We start from the raw sequence: 22,991 nt of genomic DNA, 5'->3' as shown, positions 1-22,991 counted from the left end.
CCAGTCTCTATTTTTGTTTTTTGGGACAGGGTCCCACATAGTCCAGGTTGGCTCATTATAATTAAGGATGCCCTTGAACTTCTGACCCTTCTGCCTTTATTTCCTAAGAAGGGATGGCATTGCCACACTCAGATTATGTGATGCTGGGCATGGAAAGCACTCTACCAACAGAGCTACATACTCAGCCGTGATTTTCAAAGTTCTGTTGTTGTTTTTGTTTTAGGGAGGGAATCTCATGTAATCCAGGCTGCCCTGGAACTCATTGTGATTGACAATAACTTCCACCTCTATACCAATGTGAATACAAATCTGTACTACTACACATGGACCCAGGCTTGCCACGTGAGTCTTGCTCTTTTTATAACAACTTACTTTCAAGGGAACCCTTGGACCATGTTCATCTGCTCTGGAGGCAGTCAGTCCCCCAGTGACCACATCCATCCCTCCAGAAACAGCCCCTCAAGTGACCATGTCCATCCCTCTGAAGGCAGTCCTCCAGGGACCATGTTCATCCCTCTGGAGGCAGTCAGTCCCCCTTGTGACCATGTTCCTCCCTCCAGAGACAGTCCCCCAGTGACCATGTCCATCCCTCTGGAGGTAGTCCCCCATGTTGCTCAGCTTTCTGTCACTGTGACAAAATACCTGACACAAATGGAAGAGTTCACCTCTTAGAAACTGTGACGTCACTGGGGGTTGTGTTGCATTTGGGAGGCAGAGGCAGGTAGATCTCCAGGCCAGCCAGAGCTTCACAATGAGTCCACCCCAACTCTCCCCTCTCTCACACACACTACAAAACCAACCAAAAATACGAAGCTTTCTAATCTACAAACACATTTTCTTCCTGTGTACCTTTATGGGTCATAGTTTTTTCAAGGGGAAGGGACAACCATATTTCTAAATTCCTTTTATCACAGAAACTGTCAGCAGTAGGCAGCAACTCCAGTCCCCACTCCTAGCCATTATATTGTCTCTACAGGTTTACCTGTTCTAGACACTGTAAATAGAATTAGAGACCCACTGTCTCTCTATCTCACTTGTTTAATTTCCTGAGTTCTTCACCTACAGCCTGACTTACAGATTCCCACCACTGGTGGTTGGAGCTGTCACCCACTGTACAGAGAATACTGTGGATAATTCACCTAAGCCCAGCCTGCATGTGCTAGCAGCCAGCCTGTTTTCAACTAGATGGTGCAATTCCCCTCCCTAAACCTCTTTGGCTCCTATCATTCCCAAATGGGTTCAATACCCATAGCTGTCTAAGTTACCTTCCTGTTACTGTGATAAAATACTCTGCCAAAGCAACTTAGGGGAGAAAGTTTTTATTTTAGCTTCAAGATTCAGGTTACAGGTTCATTGCAGGGAAGTCTAGGCAGAGGGTGGAGCAGTGGGTAGCGCTCAGGAGCAGACAGAGTGCATGCATTCTTGTGCTCAGCAATTTGTTTGCTCTTTTTTTTTTTTTTTTTTGGTTTTTCGAGACAGGGTTTCTCTGTGTAGCCCTGGCTGTCCTGGCACTCACTTTGTAGACCAGGCTGGCCTCGAACTCAGAAATCCGCCTGCCTCTGCCTCCCAAGTGCTGGGATTAAAGGCGTGCGTCACCACGCCCGGCTTGTTTGCTCTTTAAACAGTCCAGGATCCTCTGCCTAGGGGAGGAATGGTGCCAACTTATAGTAGGCACAATCAAGATAACCCTCCACAGACATGCCCACAGGCCAAGCTAATCTAGATCTCACTGAGAAGCCCTTTCCACGTGACCCTAGATCACGCGGAGTTGCCAATCAAAGCTAAGCACCACATCCGTCCAGACAGCCTCAGGCTCCTCCCATTTCCTGGCAAGTGGTCGGATGTCTTCAGCATGAGGCACGTGGTGTGAGAGGGAAGCCGGTGAGCTCCTGTCCAATAACAGGAACGGCTTAGGCCATCTTACTCAGGCAAGTGGCCAATAGGGAAATTCTCCTGGTGAAAGTCCTGAACCCAAGCCCTAAGGCTAACAGTTGGTCTGTGGTTATCTGTTGTGCTTGTTGGAACTCACTGGGCTCACCCACTTGCTTTGTTTATAGTTTGGACTGCAAGGATGCCTGGGAGAGAGCCATGCCATGCCTAGAGTTAAAATACTAGGTCTAAGCCTAGAAATTTTCTAAGGTTTTGGTACAAATTTATACAGCCAGAGCTTAGAAGAAAAGATGCCTTTTTATTTTACACAGAAAACTTCCCCATCCTTTCCCTATCACCGCCTCACCCCATAATTGGAAGCAATAAGCTGGAGGCAGGCAGGAGTTCAAGTTCAGGGTCCTCCAGCCTGCATAGGATCCTCCAGCACTCCCATCCACTTAAGAGTCAATGTGACCCTGTTCTATAAAAACAAAAGGAGTCCAGCCACACCTGGTTGTAGCTATAAGCAAAACCCTGCAACTGGAAGTAGGCCCTGCTGATCGGAACAGTAAACTGGTCACGTGGCTTCCCAGTGTGGTGCGGGGCACAGTGGACACAGGAAGTGTGTTTTCTGGGCATCCCTCTTGGACTGGTCCAAGAGGAGCCATCTTCCAAAAACACTTCCGGTTGGCCAGGTCTTGGCCCACTAATTGCAGACATGACTCTGGTCACCGTTCACTGACATAAGAAGGTGTCCAGCTTGGGTTGGGAGGCAGAACTCACAGTCTTTATTCTCAATTTCTGTCTACTCTTGGCCTTGGACTTAACAGGCACTGGTCGGATAATGGCTGTGTCCCTCTGGAAGCAATGTCAAGGAAGAGGCTTGAGAGGGGACTGGAACCCAGGGCAGGAAAGCACAGACCCTGGGTCAGGAAGTGCAGATACACTGAGCAAGGCTGTAGGCACTGGAAGTAAGTAACTTGAGGATACAGATCAGGGCATGGCGTATGCCCCTAAGGTCATCTCAGACCATGGCCATAGAAAAAGGATACAGGCTGGATGAATTTAGTTCGTCCTCCAAGCCCATCGAAGCCTATTCTTACCTAGGGAGAGGGAAGAGATGAGTGGGTTAGAGTAACGGATAGGGAGCTGACGACCCTGCCCCACCCTCAAGGCTGGCCACCACACGCACCACATCTGTGCTGCAACGGGATTCTGCTGTGGTCCTGTTGGGCTGTTTCTGACCCAGGACAGCATTCCGGATGAAGAGAGGGAAGGCACCAGCCAGTTCCTCATCTAGCTCTCCTACACATCGCTGGCCACCTAGTGAGAGCTGGGACTCCTGTAGGAATAATGCCAGAGTCAGACATGACAAGCCAGACAGCAGCACAGGACATGGGGCAGTGATGGAGAAAGGACTGGAGGTAGGAGAAAGCAAGCCAGGGCCCAAGGACGGCTCTGAGAGTCTCAGTCCTGGGCCCAGGGAGGGAACCTGAACATAGTCTGTGCTCTCAGAAGTAGAGCTTTTCTTTTTCTTTATTTTGCTTTGAGATGGTCTCACTAAAGTCCGGGATGCCCAGAACTCACTATTCTCCTCCTGCCTTAGCTTCCTGAACACTGGATTACAGTGGTATAACCCCCACCCCCAGGTTAGAGGGATGAACACTGGATTACAGTGGTATAACCCCCACCCCCAGGTTAGAGGGATGAACACTGGATTACAGTGGTGTAGCCACCACCCCCAGGTTAGAGGGATGAACACTGGATTACAGTGGTGTAGCCACCACCCCCAGGTTAGAGGGATGGGTTTTCCTGTTCTGGTAAGGCCTGGGTGGGACTGTCTGCATGCCTTTGAGGAACCCGGCCCTTACCGGCTTGGAGACTTTGCGCACCTTCTTGAGGACATTCTGCACGGGAGAGCTGTGAGACAAGACACGAGACGTGATGGCAAGTAAGCAAGATGGCGGGCACACACCCTTCAGAGGAGTCTCTATGTGGCAGGCTGCCATCATGGCTCTGCCTCAGCAGTTCCTCCCCAAGTATAGTCAGAAAAGATTAGCTCCAGGGTCGGGGAGACAGGACCATGCCTCAGTCTGGGCTCTCATTTCAGTGCTCCCCAAGTTCTTAGGCTCCTCACCAAGTTCTAGGGAGCCCAGCCAACGTCCTATGCAGAGGATGAGCATTTACAGCCTCAACTGGCAGCCAAGAGGGAACAAGAGGAAGCCAGAGGATGGAGCGGACCCCACAGCTCTCTGCTGCAGCCGTGCGACTTGGGCTTCTTGCTGCGACCAGGCCAGCGGTGTGCAGCATGGGGGCCATGCCCAGCTGCTTTGCCCTTGGGTTCCCTCTCACTGTCATGGCCTAACATAACAGTTCCTTTCTCTTACATCCAAAGTCTCACATGAAGATTTTCTTAGGACCAGAGAGATGTCTCAGCAGATAAAATTCTGCCACCAAGCCTGTCAACCCAACTTGGATCCTTGGTCCCCACACAGTGCAAGAAGAGAACCAACTCCTACACATATACACAGTCCTCTGACGGCCACGTGAACCTCCCACCCCACCCCCAGAAAAAAACAGGTGAATGAAATGTTTAAAAATGTAAAAAGACCTCCTTTTCTGGAGTAGCACAGACCCATGTACATGAAGGGGCACAGTCATGTGCCTGGCCAAGATGGCCTCCCTCTCCTTGTTCCACGGCATGTCTAGAGCAGGTCCCACCTCACAGCTGCACAGAAGTCCTCCTGTCTGCCTAAATGGGATGTTTCCCTAGGTGGTAGGGTTATGGGATCATGGTTTGACATGGTCCTGCGTTAAGCAGGAACCTCAGAGGCACATGAGAAAAATTCAGAGTTCCACACCAGGACTCTGATGGGCAGGCACTCAGAGTATTAGGATACCTGCCTCACTACCAATCCAGACTTCCCCTACTGAGACTCACATCCCAACACATCGTCTTGAGGCTTGTTAGGGTTAAAGAACTAAGCAGGACTCCCAGAATGAGCACTCAAGCCAACGAGGCTGGGGCTGGAACCAAAGCTGTATCCTAGCCTAAGCAGCTGCACCAACCACTCAGAGCCCAGGGTAGGACCCACCGGTAACTTAGCTATGGCCTTCCTGATTATAGGAACCTCGGGGACCAATACTCACCGTGCCCTCTCCAGGCACAGCTTCTTGGGGAGGTAATGCTGGGAGCCGGAGGTCTGGGCTGGAGGGGTATTTACATCAAAGGTAGTATTGAGATCAATCTCATCACTGAAGGGTGGCTGGTGAAGCCTCGGGTTCATCATCTCCACAGGGGCTGGGCTGAAGGCAGTAAAAAGTCTCATTATTCAGGGCTGTGGTAACGACCCAGAGAGATCACAGATCCTTAGGGATCAGAAGCAGCTCAGCTTGGCCCAGTGACGTTAACTCAGGTGGCAAGACAATTGTTCCCAATCCTGAAGCCCTGAGTTCAATCCTTGGAACCCATATGGAAAAAAGAGAAAAATGAATCCTTCCAGTTGTCATGATGCATTCTGTGGTGCACACGCAACATGCACACACACACACACGTTGAAAAAAAAAAAACAGAAGAAGAGGAAGAGACAGCTGAGTTCCTGGGGCTCCTAATGCCTATACCTGACTCAGGGTCACCCCAGAGCCTGAAATCACAGAGTTCCCTTTTTATATGCCTCGGACCATATTAGAGCACGCAAGGGCCCCTGGGAGTGCTGAACTATACCAGAGGGCCAAAGAGCCTGCATTTTGGAGACAGTACTTGGGATTATAAGGAGTGAAGTTTTCCAAGATTTTAAGGTTGAGAGGTAAAAGGGCTGGGACTCAGTGTTGCCTATATATAAGCAGGCTTAATCTCTAAGAATAAGCTAAGTGGCTTCAGCCTTTGCATAGCTATGTGACCACTGAAAATCAGGAAAAAGAAAGTAGACAAAAGCAAAACCAAATTAAAAAGGGGGCTGGTTTGGGGGGCCACTGGGTAAAGGCCAATGACCTGTGTTTGACTCCCCAGCACCCACATGGTGGATGAGCACTGACTCCCACAAGTTACCTTCTGACTTGTACATGTATAACACATGTACACACGCTTAAAATAAATACAATGGGAAAAATGTAGACCAAAGGAATGAACAGCACGTTTCCCTTTGAGCACACACACTTCCTCTGCACTCAGTGCCAGCCATTCAGCCACGTTACTGCAGAGTGATGGAGCCGGCAAGATGCTGTCGCTTCTCACGGCACATGGTGTGCTGGTGGCTGGTACTGCAGGAGCTCACGGATGAAGACACTACATAGTGTTCTCAAGAGTAACTTTAGTGGGGCTGGAGGGATGGCTCAGTGGTTAATAGCACTGACTGATCTTCCAGAGATCCTGAGTTCAATTCCCAGCAACCACATGGTGGCTCACAACCATCTATAATAGGATCCAATGCCCTCCTCTTAAGACATGTACAGTGTACTTATTTATAAAAAATAAATAATTAAAAAAGAAGAACTTTAGCAACATAGAAAAATACTCATATGGTCAATTTAATGTCACACACCTATGATCTCAGGCAAGAAGATCATGAGTTCAAAGCCAGTTTGAGGGCAGCCCACATTATATATCAAGACTGCCTAAAAGAGAATATAAAAAAATATATGTATGCACAAACCAGGCATCATGGCACACACCTCTGAATCCTAGCTGAGGTGGGTGGATCTTTGTGAACTTGAGGCCAGCTGATCTACATAGTGAGTTCCAGGACAGCCAGAGAGATCCTGTCTCAGAAGACAAAACTATACATGCATGTCCAATTGTATGACGTGGTGCCCTCTCCTCCATATGCCTAGGATTCTGTGGTGCTTCCTTAACTACAGCACAGGCTTGCCTCAAGGCACTGAGTGTTCCATCACCTCTGTGACACTCACCTATGACCAATTTACACAGCGTCACGTTACCGGCCTCAGGAAATGAGACAAGGCACTCAAACTCAAAGCCTTCCTTTCTAAGCCAAAGTCTTAGGCAGATGTTACCTGTGTGGCCGTTGTCGGCACATCCTGCACGAACTCAGCGCCTCTTAGTCCTGCCCTATCTCACCAGAATTTAGGAGCCCTTAGGGCCCATGAGAGATGTCTTTCTATCACTTCCCCTATAGCTCCCTTTCCTCTGATCTGCACCCCAATGGGCAAGAGCTATGGTGTAGCTTTGAAAAACCGAGGGAAGGAAAGGCAAGGGTCCCTTGGAGTTGCCCTAAAATAACAGAAGCATGGTTGGGGATGTGGCTCAGGTAGTACAGTGCTAGCCTAGCATGTATGAGGCTCTGGGTTCAATCCCACCTCTGCATACATCAGATGTGGTAGAATATGACTGTAATTCTAGCACTCAGGATGTAGAGCCAGAAAGATAGGAAGTTCAAGATCATACTCAGATACATGTTTGAAACCAGCCTGGGCTATATAATACATCATAATGCATCAAAAAGATAAAATAATAAAGTAAAATGATGGCTGGAGCACTGGCTGCTCTTCCAGAGGTCCTGAGTTCAATTCCCAGCAACCACATGGCAGCTGCTCTGATGCCCTCTTCTGGTGTGCAGACACACATGTAAAGCACCAAATGACAGAAGCGAAGGGTGACCAACCCCACCACAGCAAACGAGGCATGGGCACCACCAGCAACATCCAGACCCTTCCACGAGATACTGAGCGCGGCCAGGGGAATGTGAGCCTCACACAGAAGCCAGAATCTACAGGGGCAGGCTGGGGGGCACGAAGCAGCTCTGAGAACAGCTCAAGCAATCAATTGGTAGGAGACGGGATGAAATGAGGGATATGCAGCAGGTCCCAGAACTATCTTCTAGAAACATTTCCGGGCTGGTGAGATGGCTCAGTGGATAAGAGCACCCGACTGCTCTTCCAAAGGTCCGAAGTTCAAATCCCAGCAACCACATGGTGGCTCACATCCACCCGTAATGAGATCTGATGCCCTCTTCTGGTGTGTCTGAAGACAGCTAGTGTATTTACATATAATAAATAAATAAATAAATAAATAAATAAATAAATAAATAAATAAAAAAGAAACATTTCCAATAGTTTCTACTGCTCTTAGGATGACTCTGCACCTGCAAGGCTGACATAGGAAGACTGGCAGAGATCTGACCCACCTGCCACCTGCCCCTCTCCTCTAAGCCCACCTTAGCAACGCCCCAAGGACTGTGAACTCGCCATCCTCTCTGCCTAGATTTCTCTTCCTTCAGATTTAGTGGTGATTTTATGAATGTGATGAGTGTGAGTACACATCTCATCTGTATTATGAAAGTTTAAGAATCTCACCAAACTATACAGCAACAAGTCAGAGAGAAAGACAGAGGCACTTGTAGATCAGAGAAAAATGGAAATGCCCCCAACCCTGGAGCCAGCAGCCTGTTTTGGAGATCTAGGGGCCTTAGGAGGGAGAACCTGGAATTCAGAATAGAGTATGCCAAGTTAAAGGTGCTAACGCTAAATGCAGCAGTCCTATTACCCAAGGTTTCGCGCCTAGAAAGATACTAGTGAAAACGGAATCTGTCATCCTGTACACAACTTGATGGGCAGCCCAGCCAGCTTAGGACTAAGGTTTGGCTAATGCAGTGCCTCCTGATTTGAGAGACCAGAACTATCGTCTTAGTGCCCAGGTGAGGTGTGGCCCTGGCATGAGGCTCATCGACCAGACACAGGGCTCATTCCCACCTGGGCATTCCAGACCGGATTCTTCTATAATATGGTGCTGCCTAGTAGACTCTGGGCCTAATCATCCTACCTACAAAAACAAGGCTGCATTGGCAGCCAATACCTAGTACAGGACATGGCCCAGAAAAGCCTGGGAGTAAGGGAAATTAGCAAAAGCGGGTATGTAAAGTCCCTGGGTACCTAGGTGTCCCATGTGCTTGTGTTTTCCTTGCTATAACAGCCAGGCACAGAGGACAACTGTGTGAAAGGAGCCCGAGGCTCGCAGAACAGAAGCTACAGGGATCACTATCAGGGAACTGTGGGTATTCTAGAGAATGGTTCTCTATCCCCAGCCTGAGGCAGCTTAGGCTCTAAGGTTTTCTCTATAGTATACAGTTTCTGAGATTGTCGTTTTCCTAAGGGCACATACAATATGTATGTAAGCTCTTGACAAGGCCCTCATGTTATATGGGACTTCAGAGAAGGCATGGCAGATGGCTGGGTGTGGTAGGAGGAAGAATCAGGGACAGAGCCTACTGAGTTGTCAAGATCACCCCTGTGCTGGACCGCATGGCAGACCATGTGCTCACCACAGTCCCACAGTTCTCAGGTTGTCATAAACTACAACAGGAGGGTAGTTTGGGCTCTACAGAGAGATGCTAAGGAAAAAAATAAGAGCTGGTGAGATGGCTCAGAGGGTGAGGGCGTTTCTGCATCAGTCTGGCAATTTCTGTTAGATCCCTTCAACCTATGTTGAAGTAAAAGGAGAGAAATGATCCACAAAGTTATGCTCTGACCTCTATACTGTGACATGCACAACCACACACACACTCATTCATGCATGCACATATACACATATACTCTTTCATACACACACTCATTCATGCACACATACATATGTATATATAATACATACACACACTCTTACACAAATATAAGGCACACAAACACACAAGCACACACACACAATGTACTATCTGGCTGAGGAAGCTGGCCAGCACAACAGAGCCTTCAGATAGGAAAGAAAAGAAGCAATTGTGGAAGCAGGAAGAAGTGTTTTCTTATGGTTGGCTGTGACACGGCAGGATCCTAGGAAACCATTTAAACCTAAGCCCACTCCACGACTGTCCCGAGACACAGTACTGAGGAACTGAGAGATGGGAGTCAGGGGCCACAGTACCAGTTCCATGACTGTCCCGAGACACAGTACTGAGGAACGGAGAGATGGGGAGTCAGGGACCACAGTACCCAGGAACAAAATGGAGTGTTGGAAGGCACTGAATGGGTAAACTGCACTGGCAGAAAGAGAGGGCATACTGATTTGCCAAAATATGTTGAAAAGTGACTTAAGTAAAACCCTGGGATGTTGACAGGAGTTTTAATTTGGCTTCCTTGCTGGGGTCCTGTAGCAGGCAGAAGACAGCCTCGAGGATATTCTTAGCCAGCCCATTTCTGTGAAAAACACTCAGGAAGACTGAAGCTTGCTCCTAGCAGGGACACCAATCCCTGGGTCGTTTGGCTCCCTCTGCTGGCAGCCTGAAAGCACACTCCTGAACCCGCAGGGATTATTTATTTATTTTGGACCGGCTGGCCTGGAACTCTGTAGACCAGGCTGGTCTTGAATTCATAGATACATCTGTCTGCCTCTGCCTCCCAAATGCTAGGATTAAAGACGTGCACCAACACCACCAGGCTGAGGGGGCTCATTTTAGAGTGAGCACTTTCAAGTATGTTTCAGAGATGGGGGCAGACAGATGCATGTGGTGAGAAACTCCAGGATACTCCAAGACAACCACTGCCCCTGCCCTGTCCTCAGGCTACTCAAAGGCTTTCTCTGCCTTTCCTGGTCAGATCCCAAATTCTCTCAACGCCTCTTTCCAGTTAGAGCCTGGCTGGCTGTCTGGTTAGAAGGTCCATAAACACATCTATCCCACCAAAGCCAGGAATGCAGGCTCTCTTAGCTTGTGATCTAGAATCATCCCATAAGGGTAACAAACCTCTCAAAAACCAGGCGGCTGACCCTCTCATTGGTTGCTGGAGGCAGGCTCAAGGTTCCCTGGAGGATCATCAGCTTCTTTCTTAGGCTCTGGAGAAAGGAGAGCGAGAACCTGAGAGAAAGGTTGTGGCACTGAGGAGAAACGCCTATGTAAAGGGCACAGGGAACAGAGTGAGGGCTGACCACCAACACCAGCCAGGCCTGAGAACTCCGCTTGGTGGCATACTCGCTCTGGCGATTAGGGACCGCCTTGGAGGTAAGAACTGAGCAGACGACAGAGGAAGATTCACGGTGCCCTTAGCCCTCTGCTAAGGAGGTACAGGCTCAAGGCCAGACTAGGGTGCACATGCTGACCCACCTCCAACCCAGGAGGTACAGAGGGCCCGGAAACACCACCGACTGTGACAGGGGTTTCCAGGCAGAAACAGTCCAGCCCTGCCCTTAGAGGCACATCACCCCTCAGGTCCCCTCACTTTCCACAGGCCAGGGTGTCTCACCGTGATCTCCTGGTCAGCACTTTGTAAGTCCTTCTGGGCTGACCTCAGTTCTAACTTGGCCTGATCCAGCTCAGTGTTGAGAGTCTTCAACTGTAAGAAAGGAGAAGCCAGTGGTGCCACATGACCTGCCCCTACCTGCTGCTACCCAGTGTATGGTTGGGTAGAGTCTAAAAAAAGCCCGGAGGCACAGGGGAGACCCCAGACCTCAACTAAGTATGAATATGGGCTGCCTGGGGGCAAGTGTGTCTCTCTACACAGTACGGCCTACAGAAGGAAAGCAGCAGGCCCAAGAACCCTCGGTTTGCGATGGGGTATAAAGTGGGCTGCTGGCGCTACCATACTGGAGGCTTGTGCTCTCCAAGCCAGCTAAGATGGATGCATCTAGGAATCAAGAAGAGCAAAAGGTGGCATGAGTGTGCGCTGGGGACCCAAGTGACAAGCCAGAGTCTGAGACAGTGCACAGTAAAAGGCATACCCAGTGTCTGTAGGCCACCTTCTCTGACCCAGTGATGTGGGCGTGGATGGCCTAGCTCAGGAGACCCACCTCCCTTTCCCTTTGTCACCAGTCAGTCACCTTGCTCCTAGAGGACACCAAATCCTTCTTCAACCTGTCAGCCAGTTCCCCTGAGGCCTTCCGAGCTTCCTTCAGATTCTCATACTCTCTGCAAAGCAGCCATGAGAAGAGAGACAGAACAGAACACCCTGACTGGTATGGTCGGTGCTGTGACTAAGCCATAGCGGCAGCTTAACAAAGGCCTCACCAAATTAGCTCCTCCTCATCCTCCTGCCAGGGCCCCTGGCAGGTCCTGCATATGTAATGAGGTGGAGGAACAAAAACTGATCACATGCAGGAACTGTGCCTTGAGCGTGCAAGCCTCACTAGGGGGCTCCCTACAACCCCAAATGGAGGCAGTGGATTCTCTGTGCCTTTTAGGCAAGCAGCTCCTTTCTCCAGCTTCCTGTCACCACCATAGTGAAGGATATAGGGAGTTTGCTATGGAAGTCAGGCAGGGTCAGAAACAGGGCTGATGGGGAAGACTCCAGATCTGAGGGAGCTCATTGCTGAGAGCTGCATGAGCTCCTCAGAGACAAAACTCGCATCCATACTCTTCTCTCAACTAGGGCAAACCCCCCTCTCCACGCAGAAAAGTGGAGGTCAGAGGGGCCTCGGAAGTGGCCTAAGAGCTAGAGTTCATCTTATGACAACACGGTTCTACAACCTGCTCCTTCACAGTATCTGCATTACAAAAGAGGCAGAGGCACGCTGGAGCTTACGCACTTCTTGAGGGACACGCAGTATACAGCCAGCTGCTCCACCGCTGACTGTCCCACACCCATGTCTCGAATCATCTCCTCCACCTCAGACCGCTGGCTCTGGAGTAGGAGCTCAATTCTGAAAAACATTCCCGGCCCACGGCATTTGAAATCTGGAGGCTGATGGTTAGTCTGCCTCCCTTTGCTGCTGTTGCTATGGAAACAGCCTGGGCTGCTAGGATGCTTTAGCAGGTGGGTGTGCCCAAGGAAAGGTTCTACAGCAGAGATGAGCTCAGCTCCAGGGATGCTTCTGAGGAAAAAGAGGTGCTGACAGAGGACTTCAAGGTCAGGGACTTCACACAGAGAGGCTCCTGGAGGGAAAGGCATGGCAAACCACCTATCCATAGGCAACAGGACAAGAAGTGTAATGAGAGGACTCACAAAAAGGGAAGGAGCCCACAGAGGTTAAAATAGGAAATCTGTGGCCAAAGGCACCTGGGAGTCTGAATCAAAGGTGAACAAGACCCATTTTCAGCTGCAGCCCTGAGAATCGCCCCCCACCCCTGCTCCTGGGGCCCTAGGTATGAAAGGACAGTACAGAAGCCAGCTGGGGACTCACTGCTCCATGGTTTTCATCTTGCACTTGAGTCGGTGGGCCTCCTCCCGAGCTTGTTTGGTCTCATCCTGCTGCTGCTCCAGGAACCTCATCTGCTTCTGAAGGCACAAGACACCTTCTCAGTGTCTCAGAACCATGGCCACCGAGAGCTGTTTGTACTGTATCTTTTGTATGGTTTTGGGTTTTGACAGGGTTTTATATACCCTAGGTTGGCTTTGAACTCACCATGCAGCCAAGGATAACCTCCCTTTGGTCTGTCTCCTGTCTTCTCTTCCCATGTGCTGGGATTTTAGGAGTGGACCTTCATACTTGCCTATCTTTTGAAGATGCTGATAGGGCAGGAGATAAACCGCCAAGAGCCCCCTCATGCTGATCTAGTCTCTGTGTGGACTCTGTGTGCATGTGTCTGTGTCTCTCTGTGTCTGAAACGTTGAGAATCCAAGCCAGGCTTTGAACCACAGCCTTCTCTTGGCCCATGCTTTTTTGCTAAAGAGACTTTTAGGGCAGCAGTTTCCTCACCTTGGAGATGGGCCTCGCTGTAAGCTTACCGACTCAGGACTACTGTGATCTGCCAAGGGTCTCACGGTACATGCTTGCATATGGAAGAAGTCAAGAGCTCAAACCTATATCTCATCTATACACATAGACAAGAAGTGCCAGAATAGGAGAGCCAAGCCAGGAACTGTCCTCAGCATGAGACCTTTCCATGTCTGACTGGGGATGCATCAGAGATTGCTCTGTAACCTGGTGCTAGTTTGTTCCCTCCCACTGGCTAGGCCATGTGATGCAGCTCGGCCTCCAAGCAGGAACAGAAAACGAATATCCTAGGGCCCCGTCTGTTCACGAGGATGGCTCCCATCCCTTTCAAATGGCACCCAGCAAGGGCTGCTCCTGCCTACAAGGCTAGAATATCAATCGTGAGTTCAGATCAATCGCCTCGTGGCCCTCCGAGAGCAAGAGGCTCACGAACCCAGGCTGATACAAAATTCATCTGGGTCTAGGCCTGCTTGCTCTACAGGCTTTGATCTGCTCGGTCAGCTCAGCACAGCGGACTTCAAAGGCCTTTGCTCCTCCCTAGGATGCTGTTTGATCTGGCTCCAGAGAGCAGCCCCGCCAAGGACTGGAGTCCTAATAGAAGATTCTTCAGACTGGCCTCATCAGTGGAGTATGAGACACTTTTGGAAACATGGCCCAGCCTACTCAGGTCTCCATTGAGCAGGCCCCCTGTGAAATGTTTGGGAGGCCTTGTTACTGGACACAAAGCCCACAAGCACAGCCACTGTGCCCCTTTCCTTATGGTCTGGAGGAGAATGGTCTGGAAGGACCCTGGGAAGCAGAGATGTGCCTTCACTTTATTTACTATTGTATAACATAAACAAAAGCAATGGTTAAGGCAGAAATAGAAGATATGATCAGAAATGTGAGCCTAGGCTGGGCATGGTGGTGCATGCCTTTAATCTCTGCACTTGGGAGGCAGGGGCAGGTAGATCGCTGTGTGTTCCAAACCAGCCGTGGCTGTGGCCGTACCTCCCACTGACTCTGAGGACTTACTTTCAGGGTGGAACACAGCATCTCTGCCTTATTTAAGGCGTTCTGTAGGGACTCCACGGTGGCATTGCGTTCTTCCAGGGTGTCCCGTAGAGTGTCGATAATGGCCTGGCTGTCCCGTTTCTCCCTGTCTGAAGCAGAAGCAGAGGGGAGCAAGGCAAAGAAAGGCCCATTCATGTCTGAGAACCTTAACCCCTGACACCCAGCAGCTCCTCCTTGAGTCAGGTAAGGACAAGGCACAGGAGAGCAAACTGGGTGCCCGCTTCTCTCTGCCATGCACCAGGAAGTCTAAGCGAGCTTTCACTTGGGAGGCTGGCTTTCCTTCTTCTTGCTGGAACTGTCTGGGTAGATGGCACTGTTCTCCCACTCCAGTGGGTCATTCCAGAACCCAAGCAAATGCCTGTCAAATCCAGCAGTACCAAGCCCAGAAGATACAAACGCATCAGGTGGGGCCCCTCCCAAAACTACTCCTGAGCACAGAGTTCCAAGCAGGGAAGAGGCCAGCCTGGCCGAGGCAGGCAGCTTCAGTCATCTCTCTCCTTTTTAACTGGTGTTAAGAGCTAGCAAGATTCTGGGAAATACAAAGCAGGACGAGCCCCTGGCTTTGCCAGAGGTCAAAGGCCTCCCTCTCACACTCCCTCCCTCCAACACCCAAGCCAGGGACTTCCCAGGGCCTCTTGTCTCTTGCTAACTTACCTTTCTGGGAAAGCTGAGCTTTGACACTGTCCAGTTCATTCTGCAAGACAATGCACATACTAAGCAACAGGAACACATTACAGCTCGCCTCCATTCAGCCTCCCATAAGGCTGTGCAGAGCCCAGGGTCAGTGAAGATGAATGAACCCAATACACTTTAAAGCCAAGCCAACAGAGACAGGCACATTTTGTTTTTCTTTTTTTCAAACAAGGTGTCACTAGGTGGCTCAGGCTGTCCTGGAACTCACTATGTGGACCAGGCTGGCCTTGAACTCTCAAAAATCCATCTGCCTCTGCTTCTGCGCTCTACAGTGCTGGGATTAAAGGCATGTGTCACCATGCCTGGTATGGGACTATTTTTTTTCTTTAAGATTTATTTATTTCTAGGCAGAAGAGATGGCTCAGCAATTAAGAGCTGCTTTTCCAGAGGTCCCAAATTCAATTCCCTGAAATCACAAGGCTGCTCACAATCGTCTATAATGAGATCCAATACCCTCTTCTGGCATGCAGGCATACATACGTAAACAGCCTCATATACATAAGATATATATAAATCTTTTAATATGATTTATTTTCTATGTGTCAGTGTTTTGCCTGCATTTATGTCAATGCACCGTGTATTCACATTGCCTCCTGAGGTCAGAAGAAGGTGTCAGATTCCCTGAAACTGGAACTATGGACAGTTGTTAGCTGCCACTTAGGTGCTGGGAATCAAACCCTATCATTTGTTAGAGCAGCCAGCACCCTAAACACTGAACCATCTCTCCAGCCTCCTTCTGAGTCTTTTAAAAAGGTAAGGTAAGATGTAGGGAATGAATTCTACGGGAAGTAGAGCTTGGCCTGCTGTCCAGCCAATAGCAGAGGCTCCGGGGCTGCTGGCCCTGCCATATCCTCACTCTCCGGCATGAACTCAGGACACAGGGACCCATCAGGGACATAGCACAGCACTCGGGACCATTACTAGCTCTCTTCATCTTGGGCTTTGATGCTTTAGTCCACCTCCCTCCAAGCTCCAGGAGGGCTCCCACTTGGGAGTCTAGAGAGCCCAATGTCCCTGGGAGCAAGAGGCAAACAAAGGTTTTTACAGCACACTTCCGGCTCAGGCAAGGGTCCACTGTGGAAGAATCTGGGCAGACCTCCCTCCAGATCACACTTTAAACATTAACAGAAGACTCAGAACTTCTTGTGTGACCAGTAGTAAGGGCCCCGCTACCAGCATCTCTGCCCAGGGATCTGGGGCAGGAGCTCCTGGCAGCTGGGCTGGGGACTGTGGACCTAACAGCTGGGAATGGAACTGGTAGATAGGGAAGAACATGCAGAGATCAGACGCCCCATAGTCTCCTGGCTCCTTCCACACCTCAGCAGGATGCTTTCCAAGTCCTTGCTCCAAACTATTCAAGACGTGGCCTCTGTGTCTCACAGCCTTGGCTTTGAAAGCTAAAGAAAAGACTGGAAGCTGCCTTTGTTATCTCCATCACAGGGAGGACACCTCTTAAAGCTGGGAGCAGTTACCATGACGATGCACAGGATGGCTCCAAACACAAAAGCTCAACCATCTTGAAGCACAGAGGTTTCAAGGACATCACAACACCCAGTGGGTTGAGGTCAAATGAGTTGTAATCTGACAAATTCTCAGCAAATTAACCCTTACAGTCCAGCAACCACTGGCAAACTCCAACTCAACTTCATCAAGATATTCTGCCAATCCAGCTTCCCCAAACAAAAAGGAAGGAAATTTTAGATATGGGGGAAAAATGGGAGAAATATAGAAGAAGATAACCTGGTTACCCTCCCTGTGATCTGGTCTTCCACCTGGTTAGAAATCCCAAATCCTGGAGCTTTGTCCTCTCCGGCTGGGCTTGGAAAGGCCCAGCATCTGCCACTACACCATGCTCTCCAGACAATTTCGAGGCCCAGTCAGGTTAGGGAATGGTGGAGTCACACATCTTCCCTGACTAGTGAGAATGGAAGGGTTTCCTAACCCATCACTAAGCGACCATCAAGAGAGTGGGCTGGCCAGGAAGACCGTAAGTCCGTCACACAGCTCAGGGTCTTAGAAGCCCTGAGAGCCCAGGGGGAGAGCCACTGGTTGCTTGTCCCCTCTCCTCTTACAGTGTGTGCCTCTGATGACTGTCTCGAGGTTGCTTACCTGCACCTGACAGCTCTACCTGCTCCACAGGCCTCGCTCCACACACTCTATGTACCTTTTCTTTCTTTTTCTTTTTTCTTTTTTTGGTTTTTTTTTGAAAGAGGGTTTCTCTGTGTAGCCCTGGCTGTCCTGGAACTCACTCTGTAGACCAGGCTGGCCTCGAACTCAGACTCCCGAGTGCTGGGATTAAAGGCATGTGCCACCACTGCCTGGCTCTAGGTACCTTTTCTAAGTAGAAAGGTGAACTTCCAGAGGGTTTGGAATTTAGTAGGAGGAGATAAATTCTATGTACCTTTAAGAATTCTGCATCCAAGACATTCTCCTCTTCCTGGGCAAGGTCGAAGAAAAGTTTGTTTATAATAGTCTTTTTGCCAACCTGGATGAGAAAATGAGACAGAGAAGAATGGTGAAGTGTGGCGAAGGTGAGGAAGAGGAAGGCCTGAGCGTGGGGTTCGACTGCCTGCCTCATGTTCTAGGTCTGCTCTCAGACCTAACTTTCCACATGCATCCTTTTGCTGGTGGATGAAGTCATGTCTATGCACAGGGACATTTGCTAAACATTAGAGGCAGCCAAGTATACACAAGTGAAGCCTGGTTGGGAAAGTCTATCTTCCAGCCACCGGAGGGCGTAAGCAGGCCTCCTGAGTGACTCACAGATGTTTGGGAGCATCAACTGGCCTCACACCAACAGGGTCAAAAGGTCAAAATGTTTCTATTTCAGAGATGTTTTCCCCATCCCTGCCTTCTGGAAAGAAGAGGAAGGTCTTCAGCAAAGATGTCCCCACTCCACCATCCTTACCTGGATTCTACACTGTGGGCAGGTCCGACTTGGTGCTGTCTCAAACCACTGGATTAGGCTACAGTGAAAACAGAATGAAAGACTAGTAATCCTGGCATGGCTGGGGATACAGGTCACATGACCACTGTTATTAGCTCCTCTCTAAGGCCGGCCTGCCTTACCTACAATGAGAGGCTATCACTACAGGCAGGACGGTCCTGCAGGCCTGAGCAACGCTGTTGTTTCAGGTTTGAAGTCTTGGCCCAGGGCTGTTCTTTGCAGCTGGGCTGTACAGTGTAGGTAACAAAGCTCAGAGCCTCTCAGAGACATAGTCTTTGATAATACCCTACTTCAGGTTAGGACTTTAGGGGTCTTAGGTAGTGGTAAAAGCAAAACATGGACAGATTTACATCAGTTATTGGTATGGATAAGTATTAAATGTTAATTGAAACAGTTCCCTGTAGGTGTGGCGGTGTCTAACTGTAATACTCGGACTAGGCAAGAGAATCACGAGCTCCAAACAAGCCTCAGCTTGAGAGAGAGACCAGGGATGGGAGTGGGGCAGCCTTCTTTACCCCAGGAATAAGAGACAAACTCCCCTTCAAAAACCATCCCGCATGTCCAAATCTTTTCTATAAATACATTAAAAAACTACAAATACATTCAAAGACCACATACTACAAAATTAAAGCTAATCAGACACAGGAGAGTGAGTTAACGAAGAAGGATATTAGCCAGGCAGGGGTGGCGCACGCCTTTAATCCCAGCACTCGGGAGGCAGAGGCAGGCGGATTTGAGGCCAGCCTGGTCTACAGAGTGAGTTCCAGGACAGCCAGGGCTACACAGAGAAACCCTGTCTCAGAAAAAACAAAAACAAAAAAACAAAACTAAGAAGCACATTATCAATGAATCATTAAAACATATCGAAAAGAAGTTAGGCACATGCACAAAAACACATAATAGTCTGTATGATCTCATCTGTATAACAGAAAACCTCAAAGTGGTACCTTTATGTGTGTGAGGGTGCTGGTGGGAGGGCACGTGAGATTTCTAATGCAGACATTATCCTCTTTTTTCTGCAGAGCTGGAGAGCAAACCCAGGTCCTTATTCACTCGGGACAAGTGCTTTACCCGTGAACTTCCCTCCCAGTCCTATACTATGCTTCTAGATCTGGATTCTGGCTGCACAGATGTGCTGGGCTTGGGACAACCCTACAAGTTATGCACTTTTTTTAAAAAAAAGATTTACTTATTTATTTATTCTATGTATGTAAGTATACTGTAGCTGTCCAGATGGTTGTGAGCCATCATGTGGTTGCTGGGATTAGAACTCAGGTCCCTTGGAAGAGCAGTTGGGTCTCTTAACCGATGAGCCATCTCTCCAGCCCAAGCTATGAACTTTTAACATGTGTACTTCTCTGTAGTTTCTTCTACATTACTTCAGTGGAATAGAGTAAGCAAGACAGTGTCTCAGGCCTGGAACCTCAGCATTTACAAGACCAAGACAAGACGATTACAATGTCTAACATAAAAATAATAAAATGGTGTTTAAAAGTCAGCTTGTGCAGCCCAGAGATATGAGAGAGACCTAGAGAGACACACAGACAGAGAGACATAGAAAGAGAGAGGGAGACAGAGACAGAGAGAGAAATCGGCAGCTGTTGTGGAAAATAGTATGCCAGTTCCGAAAAACCCCTAAATATAGAATCTCCATCTGCCCCAGTCTTTCAGCTCCCAGGTATACATCCTAGAGAACGGAAACCAGGGGCTCAGAAAGGTATCTGTACAGCAGTTCAGAGTAGCATTATTCACAGCAGTCAAAAATCTGGAAATACCTGTCTATCAACAAGTGAATAAACAAAATATGGTATTTTCATGCATACAATTAAATATTGGCCACAACAAAAATGAAATTCTGATACATGCTATAAGATGGGTGAATGATAAAATTATAATGCTACGTGAAATACATCAGACTCAAAAGGACACAGAATACAAGACTCAACCTATGGGATTCCTGGGATAGGGAACTCAGGGACAGGCAGTGCAGCAGAGGGTCTCAGGGAGGACTAACAAGGAGAGTTAGCATGTAACAGTGGGCTATGAGTGTCTGCGGCTGATGGCGAGTTCAGATGATGACACTGAAGGGTATATCACATTGCAAATGTGCTCACTGCTACAGAATCAGCGTCTAAAGATGGTTACAATAGTGCTGGTGGGCTGGCACACAATTTTAATTTCTGAGCTCAGGTGGATCTTCTTGTTCATGGTCAGCTACATAGTGAGACTCTGTCTCCAACAACAAAAAAATATACTCAAGAATACTCGGGGTTGGGCTGGAGAGATGGCTCAGCGGCTAAGAGCACTGAGTGCTGTTCTGAAGATCCTGAGTTCAAATCCCAGCAACCTCATGGTGGCTCACAACCACCCGTAATGAGAGTCTGAAGTCAGCTACAGTGTACTTACGTATAATAATAAATAAATCTTAAAAAAAAAAGATACTTGGGGCAGGAAGGTCTTGAAATGTAGCTCAATTGCTGAGCATACACAAAGCCCAAAATTCAATCCCTAGCATTATATAAACCAAAAAGGATGGTACATACTTTCACACTTGAGAGACGGAGACAGAATGATTACAAATTCAGGGCCATCTCTGGCTACGCAGCAAGTTCAAGGCCAGCCAAGGGTACATGAGACAAAGTGCACAGGTGGAAGCCAGAAGTGGTGGCTCTCACCTGCAATCCCAGCACTCAGAAGGCTGAGGCAAGAGGACTGCCATGAATCCCAGACTAGCCAATACTACATAGCAAGACACTGTTTTCAAAACAAAACAAACAAAAAATAGCTATAAGGTCTGGGGTATAACCAGTAGTAGAACACTTGCCTTCCAGGCACAGGACATGGATCTGAGAGACAGGGGAGGTGGGGCATATACCTGCAATCTGAGCTCTAGGAGGCAGAAGAAACAGAACCAGAAATTCAGTCAGCCTGAGCTCTACACAGCAAGGCCTGTTTGTTTGTTTGTCTGTTTTAAAAGGCTGGAGAGATGACAGCTTACTGGTTGAGATGACTCACGACTGTCTAGCTCCAGCCCCACGGGGATCAGATGACCCTGGCCTCTGAGGTTACCCGTACTCATATGCACATAGCCACACAAAGACATACACATAGAACACATAATTTAAAATTAAAAACAAGATTAAAAAATCAGCTAGGTGTGGGTGTGGTGGCACACACCTTTAATCCCAGAATTTGGGAGACAGGGGTGAGCAGATCTAGCTTGAGTTCTAGGCCAGCCTGGTCTACAGAGTGAGTTCCAGGACAGCCAGGGCTACACAGAGAAACACTTTCTTGAAAACAAACAAACAAGAAGACAAGAAAAACCCCACAAAATCCAACAGGTGGAACAAAATAGAAAATACTGAATATGACAGACTTCATCAGCGAGCTCACACTTAAGGCTTAAAAAGGTTCAGTTTAGTACAAGCATTATTATACCAAATTTTTAAAGCCAAATATGATTTCAAGAAACAGACCTAAAACATAATTACACAGGAAAGTCCACGGTGAAAGCTTAGGGAGAGAGCAGGTGATAGCAAGCAGCTTTAGTGGCAGGGTTACTTCTAACCTAACTACACAATGGCTCCTTGGGAATGGAGCTCAGGCCACACAACACTGTATTGTGTGGTTTTGTTTGTTTGTCTTTTTGACACAAGGTCTGGGAAAATTCAGGCTGACTTTTGCCTTACTTATATAGCTGAGACTGACCTTAAAACTCCCGATCATTCTGTCTCCACACCTTCCCTCCTCCCCTGCCTGTACTGGGATATGCAACACAACAGACTCTAAGGTCGGTTTTAAACAAAGCTTTGCAAATAGGAGACACTCAGAAGTGTTCACACCACTTCCTGCTTTGTGGGCCCTATTGTCCCTCACAAACCTCCCAGTCTCCCAAAGGAGACCTCTCTTCTACCTTATTTTCTCTTTGGTTGGGAGCTTTGGATCAGCCTGCTCAGTTGCAAAGGTACTCTTTCGTCGCCCATAAGACAACTGAACATCAGGAAGCCAGGTGTACAGGAGTGTCTGATCAACGAGGTGTTTCTGGATAGAAACAATCCAAAGCATTCCAGCAAACGACAGACCCTTAGAGATTGCCAGAAACCTATCAGCTTAAATTGGTCTGTTTCTTTTGTTTTGTTTTGTTTTGTTTTTCGAGACAGGGTTTCTCTGTATAGCCCTGGCGGTCCTGGAACTCACTCTGTAGACCAGGCTGGCCTCGAACTCAGAAATCCGCCTGCCTCTGCCTCCCAAGGGCTGGGATTAAAGGCATGCGCCACCACCGCCCCCAGCTGTTGGTCTGTCTCTTGACTCTCAAATAAAATACAATAGCCCGTTAGTGCAGTAAAAGCTCATCTTCGCTCAAACTAATAGTTTTGAAGTCATTTCTTAGCGCAATAAAGAAGCACTCTTTCACCGTGGGCTACCGGTATCACTTCCACCTGGCTCACTTCGGCCCAGGTTGGAAAGCTTCCGGTGAGGCTCCTCTAATGTCGTCGTCACTTGTCTTAGTTCAGAGGAGGGATTATCTCTAGGCCCGACACCCCCATAGCGTCTAAGTGGTTCTAGGACACGCACGGGGCCCTACACCGCCGTCACTCACCACTGCAGATGAAAAGTGTGGCCACAGTGGATGGCAGCCACGTCACGGGAGTGATCGAAAAAGTCGGAGCAGATAGTGCACAGAGCGCGGATAGGCATGATGGCTCGACTCAAGCAGCCCAGGGAGCCAGCTGCCAGCGACAGACACAGTTTGGTGGCCGAACCGGCCGCCGCTAGGTTCCTTCAAATTTCGCTCCACTGCACGACTTCCGGTAGTGAACCGGAAGGAATAACAAACCCACG

General features: G+C 48.8%; 1 protein-coding gene across 1 annotated transcript; it reads right to left on the bottom strand.

Moving 5' to 3' along the window:
- Nucleotides 1–2,168: 2,168 nt before the first annotated feature.
- On the bottom strand, nt 2,169–22,952 carry Traip (TRAF interacting protein). Its single transcript, XM_021172543.1, has 15 exons — nt 22,750–22,952; nt 18,111–18,168; nt 17,604–17,687; nt 15,164–15,203; nt 14,471–14,598; nt 12,923–13,017; nt 12,329–12,442; nt 11,624–11,711; nt 11,050–11,139; nt 10,554–10,642; nt 5,020–5,175; nt 3,741–3,789; nt 3,062–3,211; nt 2,922–2,972; nt 2,169–2,727 (listed from the first exon to the last, which is right to left on the bottom strand). The coding sequence occupies exons 1-15, from the start codon at nt 22,845–22,847 to the stop codon at nt 2,605–2,607; spliced, it is 1,413 nt and encodes a 470-aa protein (XP_021028202.1). The 5' UTR covers nt 22,848–22,952; the 3' UTR covers nt 2,169–2,604.
- Between the last annotated feature and the right edge of the window lie 39 nt (nt 22,953–22,991).

The sequence above is a fragment of the Mus caroli genome, chromosome 9, assembly GCF_900094665.2.
Source record: "Mus caroli chromosome 9, CAROLI_EIJ_v1.1, whole genome shotgun sequence".
Lineage (NCBI taxonomy): Eukaryota > Metazoa > Chordata > Mammalia > Rodentia > Muridae > Mus > Mus caroli.
Note: the sequence above shows the minus strand (reverse complement) of the source record. Positions and strands in the feature narration are given on the sequence as shown.

Bases quoted from the DNA above. Each gene is read 5' to 3' on its own strand.
- Traip (XM_021172543.1), bottom strand. From the start codon at position 22,847: ATGCCTATCCGCGCTCTGTGCACTATCTGCTCCGACTTTTTCGATCAC. The intron at 11,712-12,328 runs GTGCGTAAGCTC...GCTGCTTTGCAG, and splicing joins TACTGCGTGTCCCTCAAGAA to AGAGTATGAGAATCTGAAGG. The intron at 10,643-11,049 runs GTGAGACACCCT...TCCTTTCTCCAG, and splicing joins GTGCTGACCAGGAGATCACG to AGCCTAAGAAAGAAGCTGAT.